The 13089-nt window shown below is 46.3% G+C and overlaps 1 protein-coding gene across 1 annotated transcript in view; it reads left to right on the forward strand.

The window, feature by feature from the left end:
• The window catches only part of sptlc3 (serine palmitoyltransferase, long chain base subunit 3), a 126400-nt gene that overhangs the window by 42915 nt on the left and 70396 nt on the right, over positions 1-13089 (forward strand). The window contains exon 5 of the mRNA XM_038792491.1: positions 12619-12743. Within this exon, the coding sequence (XP_038648419.1) occupies positions 12619-12743 (125 nt within the window). The remainder of the gene's footprint in view (positions 1-12618; positions 12744-13089) is intronic.

Raw genomic sequence — 13089 nt, forward strand, 5'->3', positions numbered from 1 at the left:
ATCGTTTATAAAGAAAGGCAACTTCCCCAAACCCAACCCCGTGGGACAAGTTTCTGGGCCAACGGAACAGCCAGCAAATAACTCCAGTTTGCCCTTCACCCCTGTGTGATGTGAAATCCGATTGACCGCCACGACTATGGGATGTGAAATCTTCAAACCAAACCAAGGGTGAGTTGTCGCTGTATTGGAACGTCTCGTTTCCAAAGGCTTTGGGGGGCGTTTGCTGGTGAGTGAGGAGGGGGTGAGTGAGGCTCCACCTACCCCCCTGCAGTAATTGACACCCATACAAACGCGAGCCTGGTTTTGGGTAAAGCTTGTGAAGTCCATCACTTAGCTTCAAGTGTCTGGATCCAGTTGTGAACTGAAGTTGGACATAGTTGGCAGTGGTGGGAGAGGGAAGCTCAAAAACAGATGCTGTGACCCCTTCAAATCAATGTCAGTGGACGTATTTTAGCCTAATGGTCATTCGCCCGGTTACTGACTCGGAAACCTCCCCTATGCTAGTAAATAAATCAGATTGTCCCCTCTGATAACAAGTTAACTAGATGCGAGTTTTGTTACATTGCTGACGGTTTATGATCTCAGGAATATATATCCAGAGGGGAGGCAGCCCAGTGGAGCTGGTATGACTCGGGCTACAAAGTTTAATATAACTAAGCTTGAATATTAGAGGCCATCAGTGCTGTCCTGGGTGGTCTAAACATTGTATAAATAAACCCAGTGCAAAGGCATATCATGGGCCTGCATTCAATCTCGTTGTACAGGTCATTGGCATGCTTCCACCGCCTTTTCAGGAAGAGAGTTTCAAAGACTCATCATCCTCTGAGAGAAAAACATTTCGCCTCATTTCATTCTTAAATAGGTGATGCCTTATTTTTAAACAGTGGCCTAGTTTTAGATCAGTGGTTCTCAACTGGGGTCCACATGGACCCTGGGGGTCCATGTAACATTACTGGGGGTCCACACAAAAACAATACCGAATTGGGGGTCCACGGTGATATTTTAGTGGTCCATAGAGCAATTCTACTTCAAAACAATTGTTATTACGGAGAATTAAATTTTTACAGTAATCTACGCCATATTAAAATACTAAAAGTAGAAATATTCATGTAGCTATGAATTGTTTATGGCAATCAAGTAGAAGAAAAAAACTTTACATTTGACAGTGTCGTAAATTTAAAGTTACCTAGAACAAATGGAGGTGAAAATCACCCATCGTTTCTCCTTGACAAGTTTAATGAATGATTTAACACAGTAATCACTAGAAACTGTGTATATTTGATATGAATTGGTTATTTTTAAAGTAATTTAATTCAATTTAGTCAGTAAAAAGTTTTTTTCATTACTTTTCATATTAGAATAAGTTTGGCAACGTACAAAAATACCGCTAATCCGTTTCCAAGCCTCACGGTAAGGTAGATGGACTTTAGTCATCGGACAAAATATAAGGATTAGGAATGGCTATGGGAGTCCACAAAAAAAATTAAGAGGAAAAGGGGTCCATAGGTTAAAAAAGGTTGAGAACTCCTGTTTTAGATTCTCCCACAAGAGGAAACATCCTCTTCACATCTACCCTGCCAAGACCTCTCAGGGTCTTCTGTTTCAATCAAGTCACCTCTTACTCTTCTGAGCTCCAGTGGATACAAGCCTAGCCCATTCAATCTTTCCTCATAAGACAAGCAAGTTCCACATTCTCACCAGTCTCTGGGTAAAGCGGTTTATTCTGAATTCCCTACTGGATTTCTTGCTGGCTGTCTTATACTGATGGCCTCACGTTATGCTCAACCTCACATGCAGAAACTCTCTCTCTCTCTCTCTCTGCTCTATCAAAACCTTTCATAGAGTCCCTACAGTGCAGAAGGGGGCCATTTGGCCCATCGGGTCTGCACCTTTCGAAAGGGCACCTCTGCCCAGGTTCATTCCTCTGCCCACTCTGCCCTATCCCCATAACCACATAATCTAATCTGCACAACCCTGGACACACGGCCAATCCACCTAACCTGCACATCTTTAGACTATAGGAGGAAACCGGAGCACCCGGAAGAAACCCACGCAGACACGGGGAGAACATGCAAACTCCACTAAGTCACCCAAAGTCAGAATGGAACACTGGTCCCTTGTGCTGTGAGGCAGCAATGCTAACCAATGTGTCACCCTGCAGACCTCTATTAGGTCACCCAACCCTGCCACTCCTAGCTTCCTCTTTTCAAGAGTGCGTGAGCTTCCATCCCGATCACTGATACAGAGTCGATAATTTTGCCTTAAGAAAAGTATTGGACAAGGAGCCATTTTGAGGGGTATTGGGAGCAGGGTGGAGGTAGATTTAATTGGATGACGTGGCAGAGATTTTCTGAGCTGGAACTGGCTCCCTAACAGCACTCTGGATGTACCTACACCACACGTTCTGTGGTGGTCCAAGAAAGTGGCTCCCCGCCACCTTCTAAATGGGCAATTAGGGATGAGTAATAAATGCAGGCCTAGCCAGCGACACCCAAATCCCATGAAATAACCTTTTCAAAAAATGCTGCATGGTTTGTTATCTGCTGGAACACTGATATTTCATGTCAAGGACTTCCTGACTTGCTCTTTGTCTTTGCCCAGTCTACTCTCTGTATCAGTTGCACTGGGTCACGCCTGTAACAATGCCAGTCTTTAACTCGCTTCTGTCACAGGAAGGAAAGAAGACGGTAATCTAGCAAAGCAAATTGCCTTCAATGTATTTTCCTATGGATAATGAATTAAGACGCCCAATTATTGACCCGCCCCACTCTCTCCCCAACCACACAGCTCCTTCTGGGCAATATATTAAATGGACTGAATAACAGAATAGCATAAACCACTTTGAATACCTCATGATCTGAGAAGAATTATTACAGATCAAATGGTATGTAAAACATTTTCCATTAGAACAGTGACTCTATTTGAAGAGTATTTAATTGGCTATAGAGTGCTCTGGGACCTCCTGAAGTTGTGAAAGATGATATAGAGAAGCAAAGTCTTTCTTTTGTTTACTCTGCCAGGAATATGGGCAAACTAGTATGGCAAGATTAAAACAGCAAAGCACACTTATTTAGCACTATTAGCATAATGAATCAGCATCAGGTGCATCGCAGGAGCAAAATATGCAAGGCAGATGACTAAAGGCTTGGTCAAAGAGGAAGGCTTAAAGGAGTCCAAAAAACAGGAGAGGGAGGTAGGCACAGGTTTAGGGTAGAAATTCCAGAGCTTGGATCCCAGGCATGGCCACAAATGGCAGGGTGATTAAAAGTAGCGATGCTCGAGTGACCGGAATTGAGGGGGTTAGTGAGGAGATCACAGAGTGTTGTCAGGCTGGAGGAGATTCTAGAGAGAGGGAGGAAGCAAGGCCATGGAGGAATTTGGAAATAAAGATGAGAATTTTCAAAATCGAGGCCTTGCTGAACCGGGAGCCAATGTAGGTCAGCGAGCACGGGATGAGTCAGGGGCCGGGCAGCAAAGATTTTCATGAGCTTAAGTATGCAAAAGGTGGAAAACATCGGAATAATCAGGTGTAGAAACGAGGGGGGCAATTCTCCAACCCTGCTCGCCACACGCAAATCACATCATGGTCAGAGACTCTCGTGATTTCCACCGGGAGAACTCATTTTGAGACTCTCCCTGCACCTTGCTGACGACATATTCTGGTGCACCCCAGTGAAAGTGTTAACCAGATTAGCACATTTCATTCTTCATTAACGTATTCAGATTTGGCTTTAAGCCAAATTCACGGGGCCCCTTCAATTCTCCTACCAGCCGGGGCAATGTGAAACCAGCAGAAATCACTACTGGTCTCCAAAAATGGATGTCTACGCCAGGGGGCTCAGGTCATTGAACCCACCCTCCCCACCCCCTGGTTGACAGGGGCATGGCTGGGCACTGCAGATGGCACTGCCACGGGTCAGGGCCTGAAGGAAGGGAATCTTTGACGACCCCATAGTGGGGTGTCGGTCACTTGGGGAGGAAGAAGGTGGTCCTTGATGATAATGATTTTGGGGGGGGGGGTCTTTGCTGTCAATGGCAGGGGGGGAGGTTCGGTAGGGTTGTCTTTGGACACCCCACTCTCTGAGGAGCCAGGCTTGCCAGCGTCTTTAGGTCCCGCACACCTCGTTCACGGCACAAATCACCCCACCTCCAAAACATGTCAAAGTGCGGGTGGATTGCGATCTGGATCGTGCCAACCCAACCTACGGAAATCTCACCACGTTTCCTACCAGAGACCACACTTAGGAATTTTTTGGGAGAATTGTACCCAGGGTAATAAGTGATATACTGCCTGTTTATGCATCTTGTCATGGCAGCAAAAACTCTGGAGCACTGTGACCTGTGTGAACGTCGCCGATATTTCCTCAGATTGTGTTGCTCCAGAAAATCTTTTTTGAATTAGTTGTGGGTAAACTAACAGAAGGAGGCCGTTCAGCCCCTTGAGCCCGTTCTGTCATTCAATAGGATCATGGTTGACCTATGCCCTAACTTCATATACAAATAGTTGTTTTGGAGTATAGCACTTGAGTATTGCTGAAAACGAGACATGCTGTCGAAGTTTTTCACCTTGAACTTATCGAGATCGCTCACAAGAGAAAGGGAACAACAATTTATACGACATGAGAAGAGAGTGCTGATTGGTTGGCAAGTGCACTTTGAAGCTTTGTCCTGGAGAATGCAGCAGAAGACAGTTACTGCCTAGCTTTTCTTCAGACATAATCCAGGCAAATTGACCCAGTCAGACTCGCAGCGTGGCTCACTTACGAGTGCATACATTCACACATAGGGCCCTGACGTTTGTAGACAGGAGGAGCATGTTCACACATTATGCCTTTACCAACTAAACTAAATTTGAGCAGCCATTCCATGGTTCAATCCCCCATGGCAATACGGTGACCAATTGGCGTTGGTTTATTTTGCGAGCTGCTCTGATGAGTGCATGATGAAAAACTTCAACAGTACGTCTCTTTCTTCCAGCAGTACTTATTGAATTTACCTTTACGCCTTAGTCCTTGATGCATTTGGACAACAGCAATCCATCAGTCAGATTTAAAATGAACAATTCACCTCACATCAGTTGGCATTTGCAGAAGAGAAATCTACATTTCTACCATCCTCTTGTGTGTAGAAGTGTTCCCCAATTTCACTCCAGAAAGATTGGTTCTAAATTTTAGTCTAACTCACATTTCTGAGACACTGCACCCAGGGGAAATGGCACAGGTGCAAAAGCATTCTGGAGATTCTTTCAAAAGCGTAGAATTCAGGCAAAAGTCAAATCAGCATAGGGATACCAGGGCAGCACGGTGATGCAGTGGTTAGCACTGCTGCCTCACGGCACTGAAGACCCAGGTTCGATCCCGGCCCTGGGTCACTATTCATGTGGAGTTTGAACATTCTCTCTGTCTCTGCGTGGGTCTCAGCCCACAAGCCAAAGATGTGCAGGGTAGAATTGGCCACGCTAAATTGCCCCTTAATTGCAAAAAAAAAAAATTGGGTACTCTACATTTATTTTTAACAAAACATGAGTAGGTATTCAATAAAGCTATTGGGATTGAGGGCAGACAAGTCCCTCGCACCTGATGGCCTACATCCTAGGGTGTTGAAGGAGTGATCCATTGGTTATAATATTCCAAAATTCTCTGGACACGGGAAAGGTTCCAGTGGATTGGAAAAATGTTAACGTAACACCTTTATTCATGAAGGGAAGGAGGCAGAATATTACAAATTGCAGGCCAGTAGTTTAATATCTGTTGTTGGGAAATTGTTAGAATCAATTATCAAAGAAGTAATATCAGGACATTTGGAAACTCAAAACGCTATGCCAGAGTCGGCATAAGGGCAAATCATGTTTGACTAATTTGCTAGAGTTCGTTGAAGATGTAACAAGCAGATGAATAAAGAGGTTCCTGTAGATGTAGTATATCTTGACTTCCGGAAGGCCTTTGATAAGGTGCTGCATACTAGGTTAATTCACAAGGCTAGATCACATGGGATTACAGGTAATTTAATAGCTTGGATGGAAGACAGGGAGTCGGGATAAATGGGTCTTTTCCTGGAAGGCAAGATGTAACTAGTGGGGTGCCACAGGGTTCGGTTCTTGGGCCCCGGCTATTAACAATCTATATTAGCGACTTGAATATAGGGATAAAAGGTTCTATAGTCAAATTTGCAGGCAACACAAAAATAGGTGGGACAGTAAGTTGCAGTGAGGAAATAAGGACCTTACAAATGGATATAGATAGATTAGGAGAGGGGGCCAAAACGTGGCAGATGGAGTTAAACTTGGATAAGTGTGAGGTCATGCATTTTGGTCAAACAAATGGGAAGGCAACTTATGATCTAAATAATAAGACTTTGGGGTACTCCATTGCAGAGGGATCTGGGTGTCCGCATGCATGCGTTACAGAAAACTATTATGTTGGTACAGCAAATAATAAAGCGAATGGAATGTTGGCATTTATAGCCAAAGGAATAGAGTAATAAAGATAAGGAAGTGTTGTTGCAACTATTCAAAGCATTGGTGAGACCGCACCTGGACAGTTTTGGCCCCCTTTTTTGAGAAAAGGTGTAGTGGCATTGAAGGCAGTTCAGGGGAGGTTCACTATATTGATTCCAGAAATGAGGGGTTTGTCATATGAAAAGGGATTGAACAGTTTAGGCCTATACTCTCTGGAGTTTAGAAGAATGAGGGGAGATCAAATTGAGGTACACAAGATGATAAGAGGTATGGATACAGTAGATGTGGAGCTGATGCTTCCTCTTGTGGGGCATTCTAAAATGAGAGGTCATAGTCTTAGGATAAGAGGTAGCAAATTTAAAACGGAGTTGAGGAGAAATCACTTCTCCCAAATAGTTGTGAATCTGTGGAATTTGCTACCCCAGAGTGCGGTGGATTCTGGGAGACTGAGTAAATTTAAGGAGGAGTTAGACAGATTTTTAATTGGTGATGGGTTGAAGGGTTATGGAGAATGGGCAGGACAGTGGAGTTAAGGCCAGGATTAAATCAGCCATGAGACAGAGGGTGGTGGTTGATGGCAAATGTTCAGAATGGAGTTCAGTTACGAGTGGCGTACCACAAGGATCTGTTCTGGGGCCGTTGCTGTTTGTCATTTTTATAAATGACCTAGAGGAGGGCACAGAAGGTTGGGTGAGTAAATTTGCAGACGACACTAAAGTCGGTGGAGTTGTAGACAGTGTGGAAGGATGTTGCAGGTTACAGAGGGACATAGATAAGCTGCAGAGCTGGGCTGAGAAGTGGCAAATGGAGTTTAATGTAGAGAAGTGTGAGGTGATTCACTTTGGAAAGAATAACAGGAATGCGGAATATTTGGCTAATGGTAAAATTCTTAGCAGTGTGGATGAGCAGAGGGATCTCGGTGTCCATGTACATAGATCCCTGAAAGTTGCCACCCACGTTGATAGGGTTGTAAAGAAGGCCTATGGTGTGTTGGCCTTTATTGGTAGAGGGATTGAGTTCCGGAGCCATGAGGTCATGTTGCAGCTGTACAAAACTCTGGTACGGCCGCATTTGGAGTATTGCGTACAGTTCTGGTCGCCTCATTATAGGAAGGACGTGGAAGCTTTGGAACGGGTGCAGAGGAGATTTACCAGGATGTTGTCTGGTATGGAAGGAAAATCTTATGAGGAAAGGCTGATGGACTTGAGGTTGTTTTCGTTAGAGAGAAGAAGGTTAAGAGGTGACTTAATAGAGGCATACAAAATGATCAGAGGGTTAGATAGGGTGGACAGTGAGAGCCTTCTCCCGTGGATGGAGGTGGCTAGCATGAGGGGACATAGCCTTAAATTGAGGGGTAATAGATATAGGACAGACGTCAGAGGTAGGTTTTTTACGCAAAGAGTGGTGAGGCCGTGGAATGCCCTACCTGCAACAGTAGTGACCTCGCCAACATTGAGGGCATTTAAAAGTTTATTGGATAAGCATATGGATGATAATGGCATAGTGTAGGTTAGATGGCCTTTAGTTTTTGACTTCCCATGTCGGTGCAACATCGTGGGCCGAAGGGCCTGTACTGCGCTGTATCATTCTATGTTCTATGATCGAATGGCGGAGCAGACTCAATGGGCCAAATGGCCTAATTCTGCTCGTAGGAACATAGAAATTAGGAGCAGGAGTAGGCAATTCAACCCTTCAAGACTGCTGTGCCATACCATTAGATCTTGGCTGATCTTTTCCTGGTCTCAAAGTCACCTTCCTACCTGTTCCCCATATCCCTTTAACCCGTTTTTAAATCACAAATATATCCATCTCCCTCTTGAAACCATTTAATGACTCCACCGCACTATGGGACAGCGAGTTCCCAAATTCATCACCCTTTACGAAAAGTAGTTCCTCCTCATCTCAGTTTTAAATCTACTGCCTCTTAACCTATATCCATGACCTCTTGTTCTAGATTGAACTATAAGGGGGAACATTATGTCTACATTTACTTTATCAATCCCTTTTAGTGTTTTAAATACCTCTATCAGATCCCCCTTTCATCCTTCTAAACTCCAGCAAGTATAAGGCCAAACTATTTAATCTCTCCTCAAGTCAACACCTTCATCCCCGGAATCAGTCTGGTGAATCTCCTCTGAACTGCCTCCAATGCCACCACATCCTTCCTCAAAAAAGGAGACCAAAACTGGACACAATACTCCAGATGTGGTCTCACCAACACCCTATTCAATTGCAACAACATTTCTCTACTTCAGTCCTTTTACAATAAACGCTAACATTCCATTTGCCTTTCTTATTACATTTTGTATCTGCATACCGAATTATGTGATTCATGATCAATCTGCCAGATTACTCTGCCCAGACTCATTTTGAATCTGCTTCCTATTGAGTTAATAATTTACCAGCTATTTTTTTGACCAAATTGGATAACCTCACACTTATCCACATTAAACTCCATCTGCCAAATTTTGGCCCAATCTCCTAGCCTATCTATATCCATCTGTAAAATGTTTGTCTCCTCTTCACTGCCTGTTTTCCCAACTATTTTAGTATCATCTGCAAATTTTATGTTACACTCTGTGCCTGCTTGCAGATCATTTATATAGATTGTAAACAGTTGACGTCCGTGGACTGAACCCTTTGGCACTCCACAGTTACAATTCGCCAGCCAGAGAAGGTCCCATTTATCCCGACCCTTTCTGTCAGCCAGCCAATCCTCAATCCGATCTAGTATACTACCCTGAATCCACTGTGATCTCACCTGCTGGATCAGTCTTTTATGCAGCACCTTGTCAAACGCCTTTTGGACGTCTAGATATACCACATCTACAGGTTCCCCATTATCCACCTTGCTGGTCACTTCCTCAATGAACCCAAGCAAGTTTGTCAAGCTTTACTTACCCTTCATAAAACCATGCTGACAATGGTAGATTGAGCTTTTGTCTTTCAAAATGTCCTCCTTAATGATTGAGTCGAGCAACTTCCTATGAACTTATTTAAAAAAACCTAGCACCAAGCAGCAACTAATTGATTCTCAGATTGATGGGCTCTGCTGAACTGCCCTCTTCCATGGGGCAAGGCTTTCCATTTGTCTGGAGGCAGGTTACGACTCCACATGGTGTCGTGGGCAGCAACCAGACATCGATTATTTTTTCTGAATTGACCAATTAGCGGTGGTGGCTGGTGGGTGAACTGGCCATCGAAATAAAGACAGCCAACTATAGGCTCTAGAAGCTGGTGGGCCAATCAGAAGCCTTCCAATTCAGAAAAAGCTGCAGCCTGCTGATCAAGTGAGAGGGAGAGAGGACACCTCACTCTTGTGCCTCCCCCGCCTCAGCACTTATTATGGAACTGAACAAAGCAGGCTGCTGCTGGACCGGCATTGTAGAGGGGGAGTGGAGGCAGCCTGTGGCCAGGTTGGGAGGGTGTGGGTGAGGTAGGGGGGGCCGCAACTGTTCCTGGAGCGCTGACCTCTGATCTGTAGGTGGCCGTCTCCCGGTAGCTGCCATCAGGTCTCGTCTGTCCTTTTAATTGACCTAACAAGTTACCTGCTGCCAGCGGGCACTGTACCATTCTCATTTCGCAAAGACCTTGCAATAAACGGCACAGTGGAAGGGCTGGTTAGTGCCGGAAGCAGGCACAACAGCCGGCAGCAGGCAATTTCATGCTCATCAGCCTGAGATCCCGCCCCAACCCATCTCCCTAAATCCTGACCATGGGCGGGATTCTCCCCTACCCGGCGGGACGGGGGGTCCCGGCGTAGGGGAGTGGCGCCAACCACTCCAGGGTCGGGCCTCTCCAAAGGTGGGGAATTCTCCGTCGCCTCCGCTGACGTCACCACTGGCGCATGCGCGCTGTGGGTTTCTCTTCCGCTTCCGCCATGGCGGAGGCCGTGGCGGCGGCGGAGGAGAAAGAGTGCCCCCAGGGCACTGGCCCACCCCCTGATTGGGGGGCCCCGATCGCGGGCCTGGCCACCGTGGGGGCACCCCCCCCAGGGTCCGATCGCCCTGCGCCCCCCCCCCCCCCCAGGACCCCGTGGGCCCGCTCACGCCGCCGATCCTGCCGCCACCAGAGGTGGTTCAAACCTCGGCGGCGGGAGAGGCCTCCCAGCGGCGGGACTTCGGCCCATCGCGGGCCGGAGAATCGCCGCAGAGGCCTCGCCGATCCGAGTGGCGAGATTCCCACCCCCGCCACTTCCCGGGTGGCGGAGAATCTCTGCCACGGCGGGGGCGGGATTTTCGGTGGTCCCAGGCGAGGGTCGGAGAATTTCGCCCCATGTCTCGGGTTGGGAGTACATTTTGGCAATGTTTTTGATTTCATATCCAATGCTCCCATAGCGCAGTGTTCTTCAAACTTTTCTTCTGGGGACCCATTTTTACCAACCGGCCAACCTTCGCGACCCACGCCGCCTGACCTGCGTGACCCACCATTTTCTCTTACCTTGTCTGCTGCTGACAAAAATGGAGGAAATGGTTTTGGGTCCCTTTGGCCCTCGTACACCCTCCTCCAATGGAACCTGTTGGATGAAGGTGAAGCCTTCCAGTGCCGCAAAGTATAGAGTCTCCGTCTGTCCAAAGTTCTGAATTGTTTTCCTGTAAAATTTTATCAAATAAACCCCCCTCCCCCGAACTTGTAAAAAAATAAATAAATAAAATGAGTAAAATAAATGAGAAAAATGAATAAAACTCCCCCAAACTTGTAAAAGAAAAGAAAATGAATAAAATAAATGAAAAAAATGAATAAACCTCCCCCCGCCGAACTTGTAAAAAAATAAAATGAATAAAATAAATGAAAAAAATAAAAATAAATTGAATAAAAACCACTACAGAACTTGTAAAACAAAAAACTGCAACCGTTTAAAAAAAATAGCGGCCGCACTGCACATGCGTGCCCAATTATCGGCGCGCATGCGCAATGTGGCCAATTTCTTTCTTAACATGTTACGGCCGCTTGCATCTGGCGTTATGAAAAGCTGGCTTCTGCGCGGGGATTTGCGTGATCGGGAGCACCGCTGACAATGGCTCCACGACCCTCCAACACCCGCCCGCGACCCACGGGTGGGTCGCGCCCCCGACTTTGAAGAATACTGCCGTAGCGGAGCAAAGATATGTAGGTGAGGTGGATTGGCCGTGCTAAATTGCTCCTTCGTGTCCAAAAGTGTGGGTGGGGTTACTGGGATACAGGGGTAGAGTGGAGGCGTGGGCTTAAGTAGGGTGCTCTTTCCAAGGGCCGGTGCAGACTCGATGGGCCAAATGGCCTCCTTCTGCACTGTAAATTCGATGATTAAGGGGTGGTCTGACTGGGATGTTTAAATGGTATGGTACTGTATATAGAGTGAAGCTGTTTCCCCTGGTCAGGTGGTGGGGTGTGGAGGTGATTACAGGACAAAACGGAACCGTAAAATCAGAACTATTCAGAGGTAAAGTTAGGAAATGCTCCTTCACACACAAGGAAGTGGAAATCTGGAACTAAAAATTTCAAAACTGAGATTGAAAGATTTTTGTTAGGCGAGGTTAGCCGGGGTTACAGAACCAAGGTGGGTCAGTCGAGTTAAGATACTGATCAGCTAAGATATAATTGAACATGATGGAGGGGCTGAATGGCTCCTCCTGCTCCAGTCTCCAGCTGCCATCAAACATGGGACTGCTTCATCGTTTGCCTCCAACCCCGTCCCCGGCTCTGCTTTTTAATTTGCTCATTACCTCATGGTCCCCCCCTCCCCATTCAACCTCTGTGAAAGCCACTAATGGGGCCGCCATGTCACAGAATGGTTACAGCACAGAAGGAGGCCATTCAGCCCACCATGTCTGTGCCAGCTCCTCCAAGGAGCAGTTCACCTAGTGCCAGTTTTTAACCCTTCGCTGGGTGAAGCAGTTTCTCTTTGTGTCTCCATTGTCTTTTTTTTGTGCTGCCAATTATCTAAAATCCGTGCCCCTGGCATTCCATCCTTCCACCAACAGGGACGGATTCTCCCTATCACTGTCCATCAGTCCCCACATACTGGGTGCATGTACCCATTCCATTGCAATGGACAGATTGCAAACTCCTGAATCTAAACTTCTTGCTGTAGGAGTGTCTCCTTTAACACAGCCATGTTGTGTAGCTGGTGTGAGGAAATGTTTGCTGTACATTTAATCGGCTCCTTCTGATTTGTTTCGCAGGGAACCTTGACAAACACATTCAGCTGGAAAGTTTAGTCGCCCAGTTTTTGGGCGTGGAGGCAGCCATGACGTTCGGAATGGGTTTTGCGACCAACTCGATGAACATCCCGGCTTTGGTTGGGAAGGTGAGTTACTGCCTGTTACCTGCCAGGTCCAACCCACGTCTATGGCCTCTGTTTTGAAGGATGAGAGACAATCTCATTGAAACAGTGAGGAGGCTTGATAAGGAAGATACTGAGAGGATCGTTCCAGCTGGACATTGAATCTATAACATGGGGGGGGACAGTGTGTCGGAATGAGGGGGCTGATCATTTAGGACTGAGAGTATACCTTTGGAATTCTCTACCCCAGAGGTTCGTGGATGCTCCATCATTGAATATATTTAAGGCTGGGGTACATTTTTTATCTCTCAGGGAAATCAAGGATATGGGGAGTAGGCGGAAAAGTGGAGCTGAAACCCAAGATCAGCCA

Source organism: Scyliorhinus canicula, chromosome 1, assembly GCF_902713615.1.
Source record: "Scyliorhinus canicula chromosome 1, sScyCan1.1, whole genome shotgun sequence".
Lineage (NCBI taxonomy): Eukaryota > Metazoa > Chordata > Chondrichthyes > Carcharhiniformes > Scyliorhinidae > Scyliorhinus > Scyliorhinus canicula.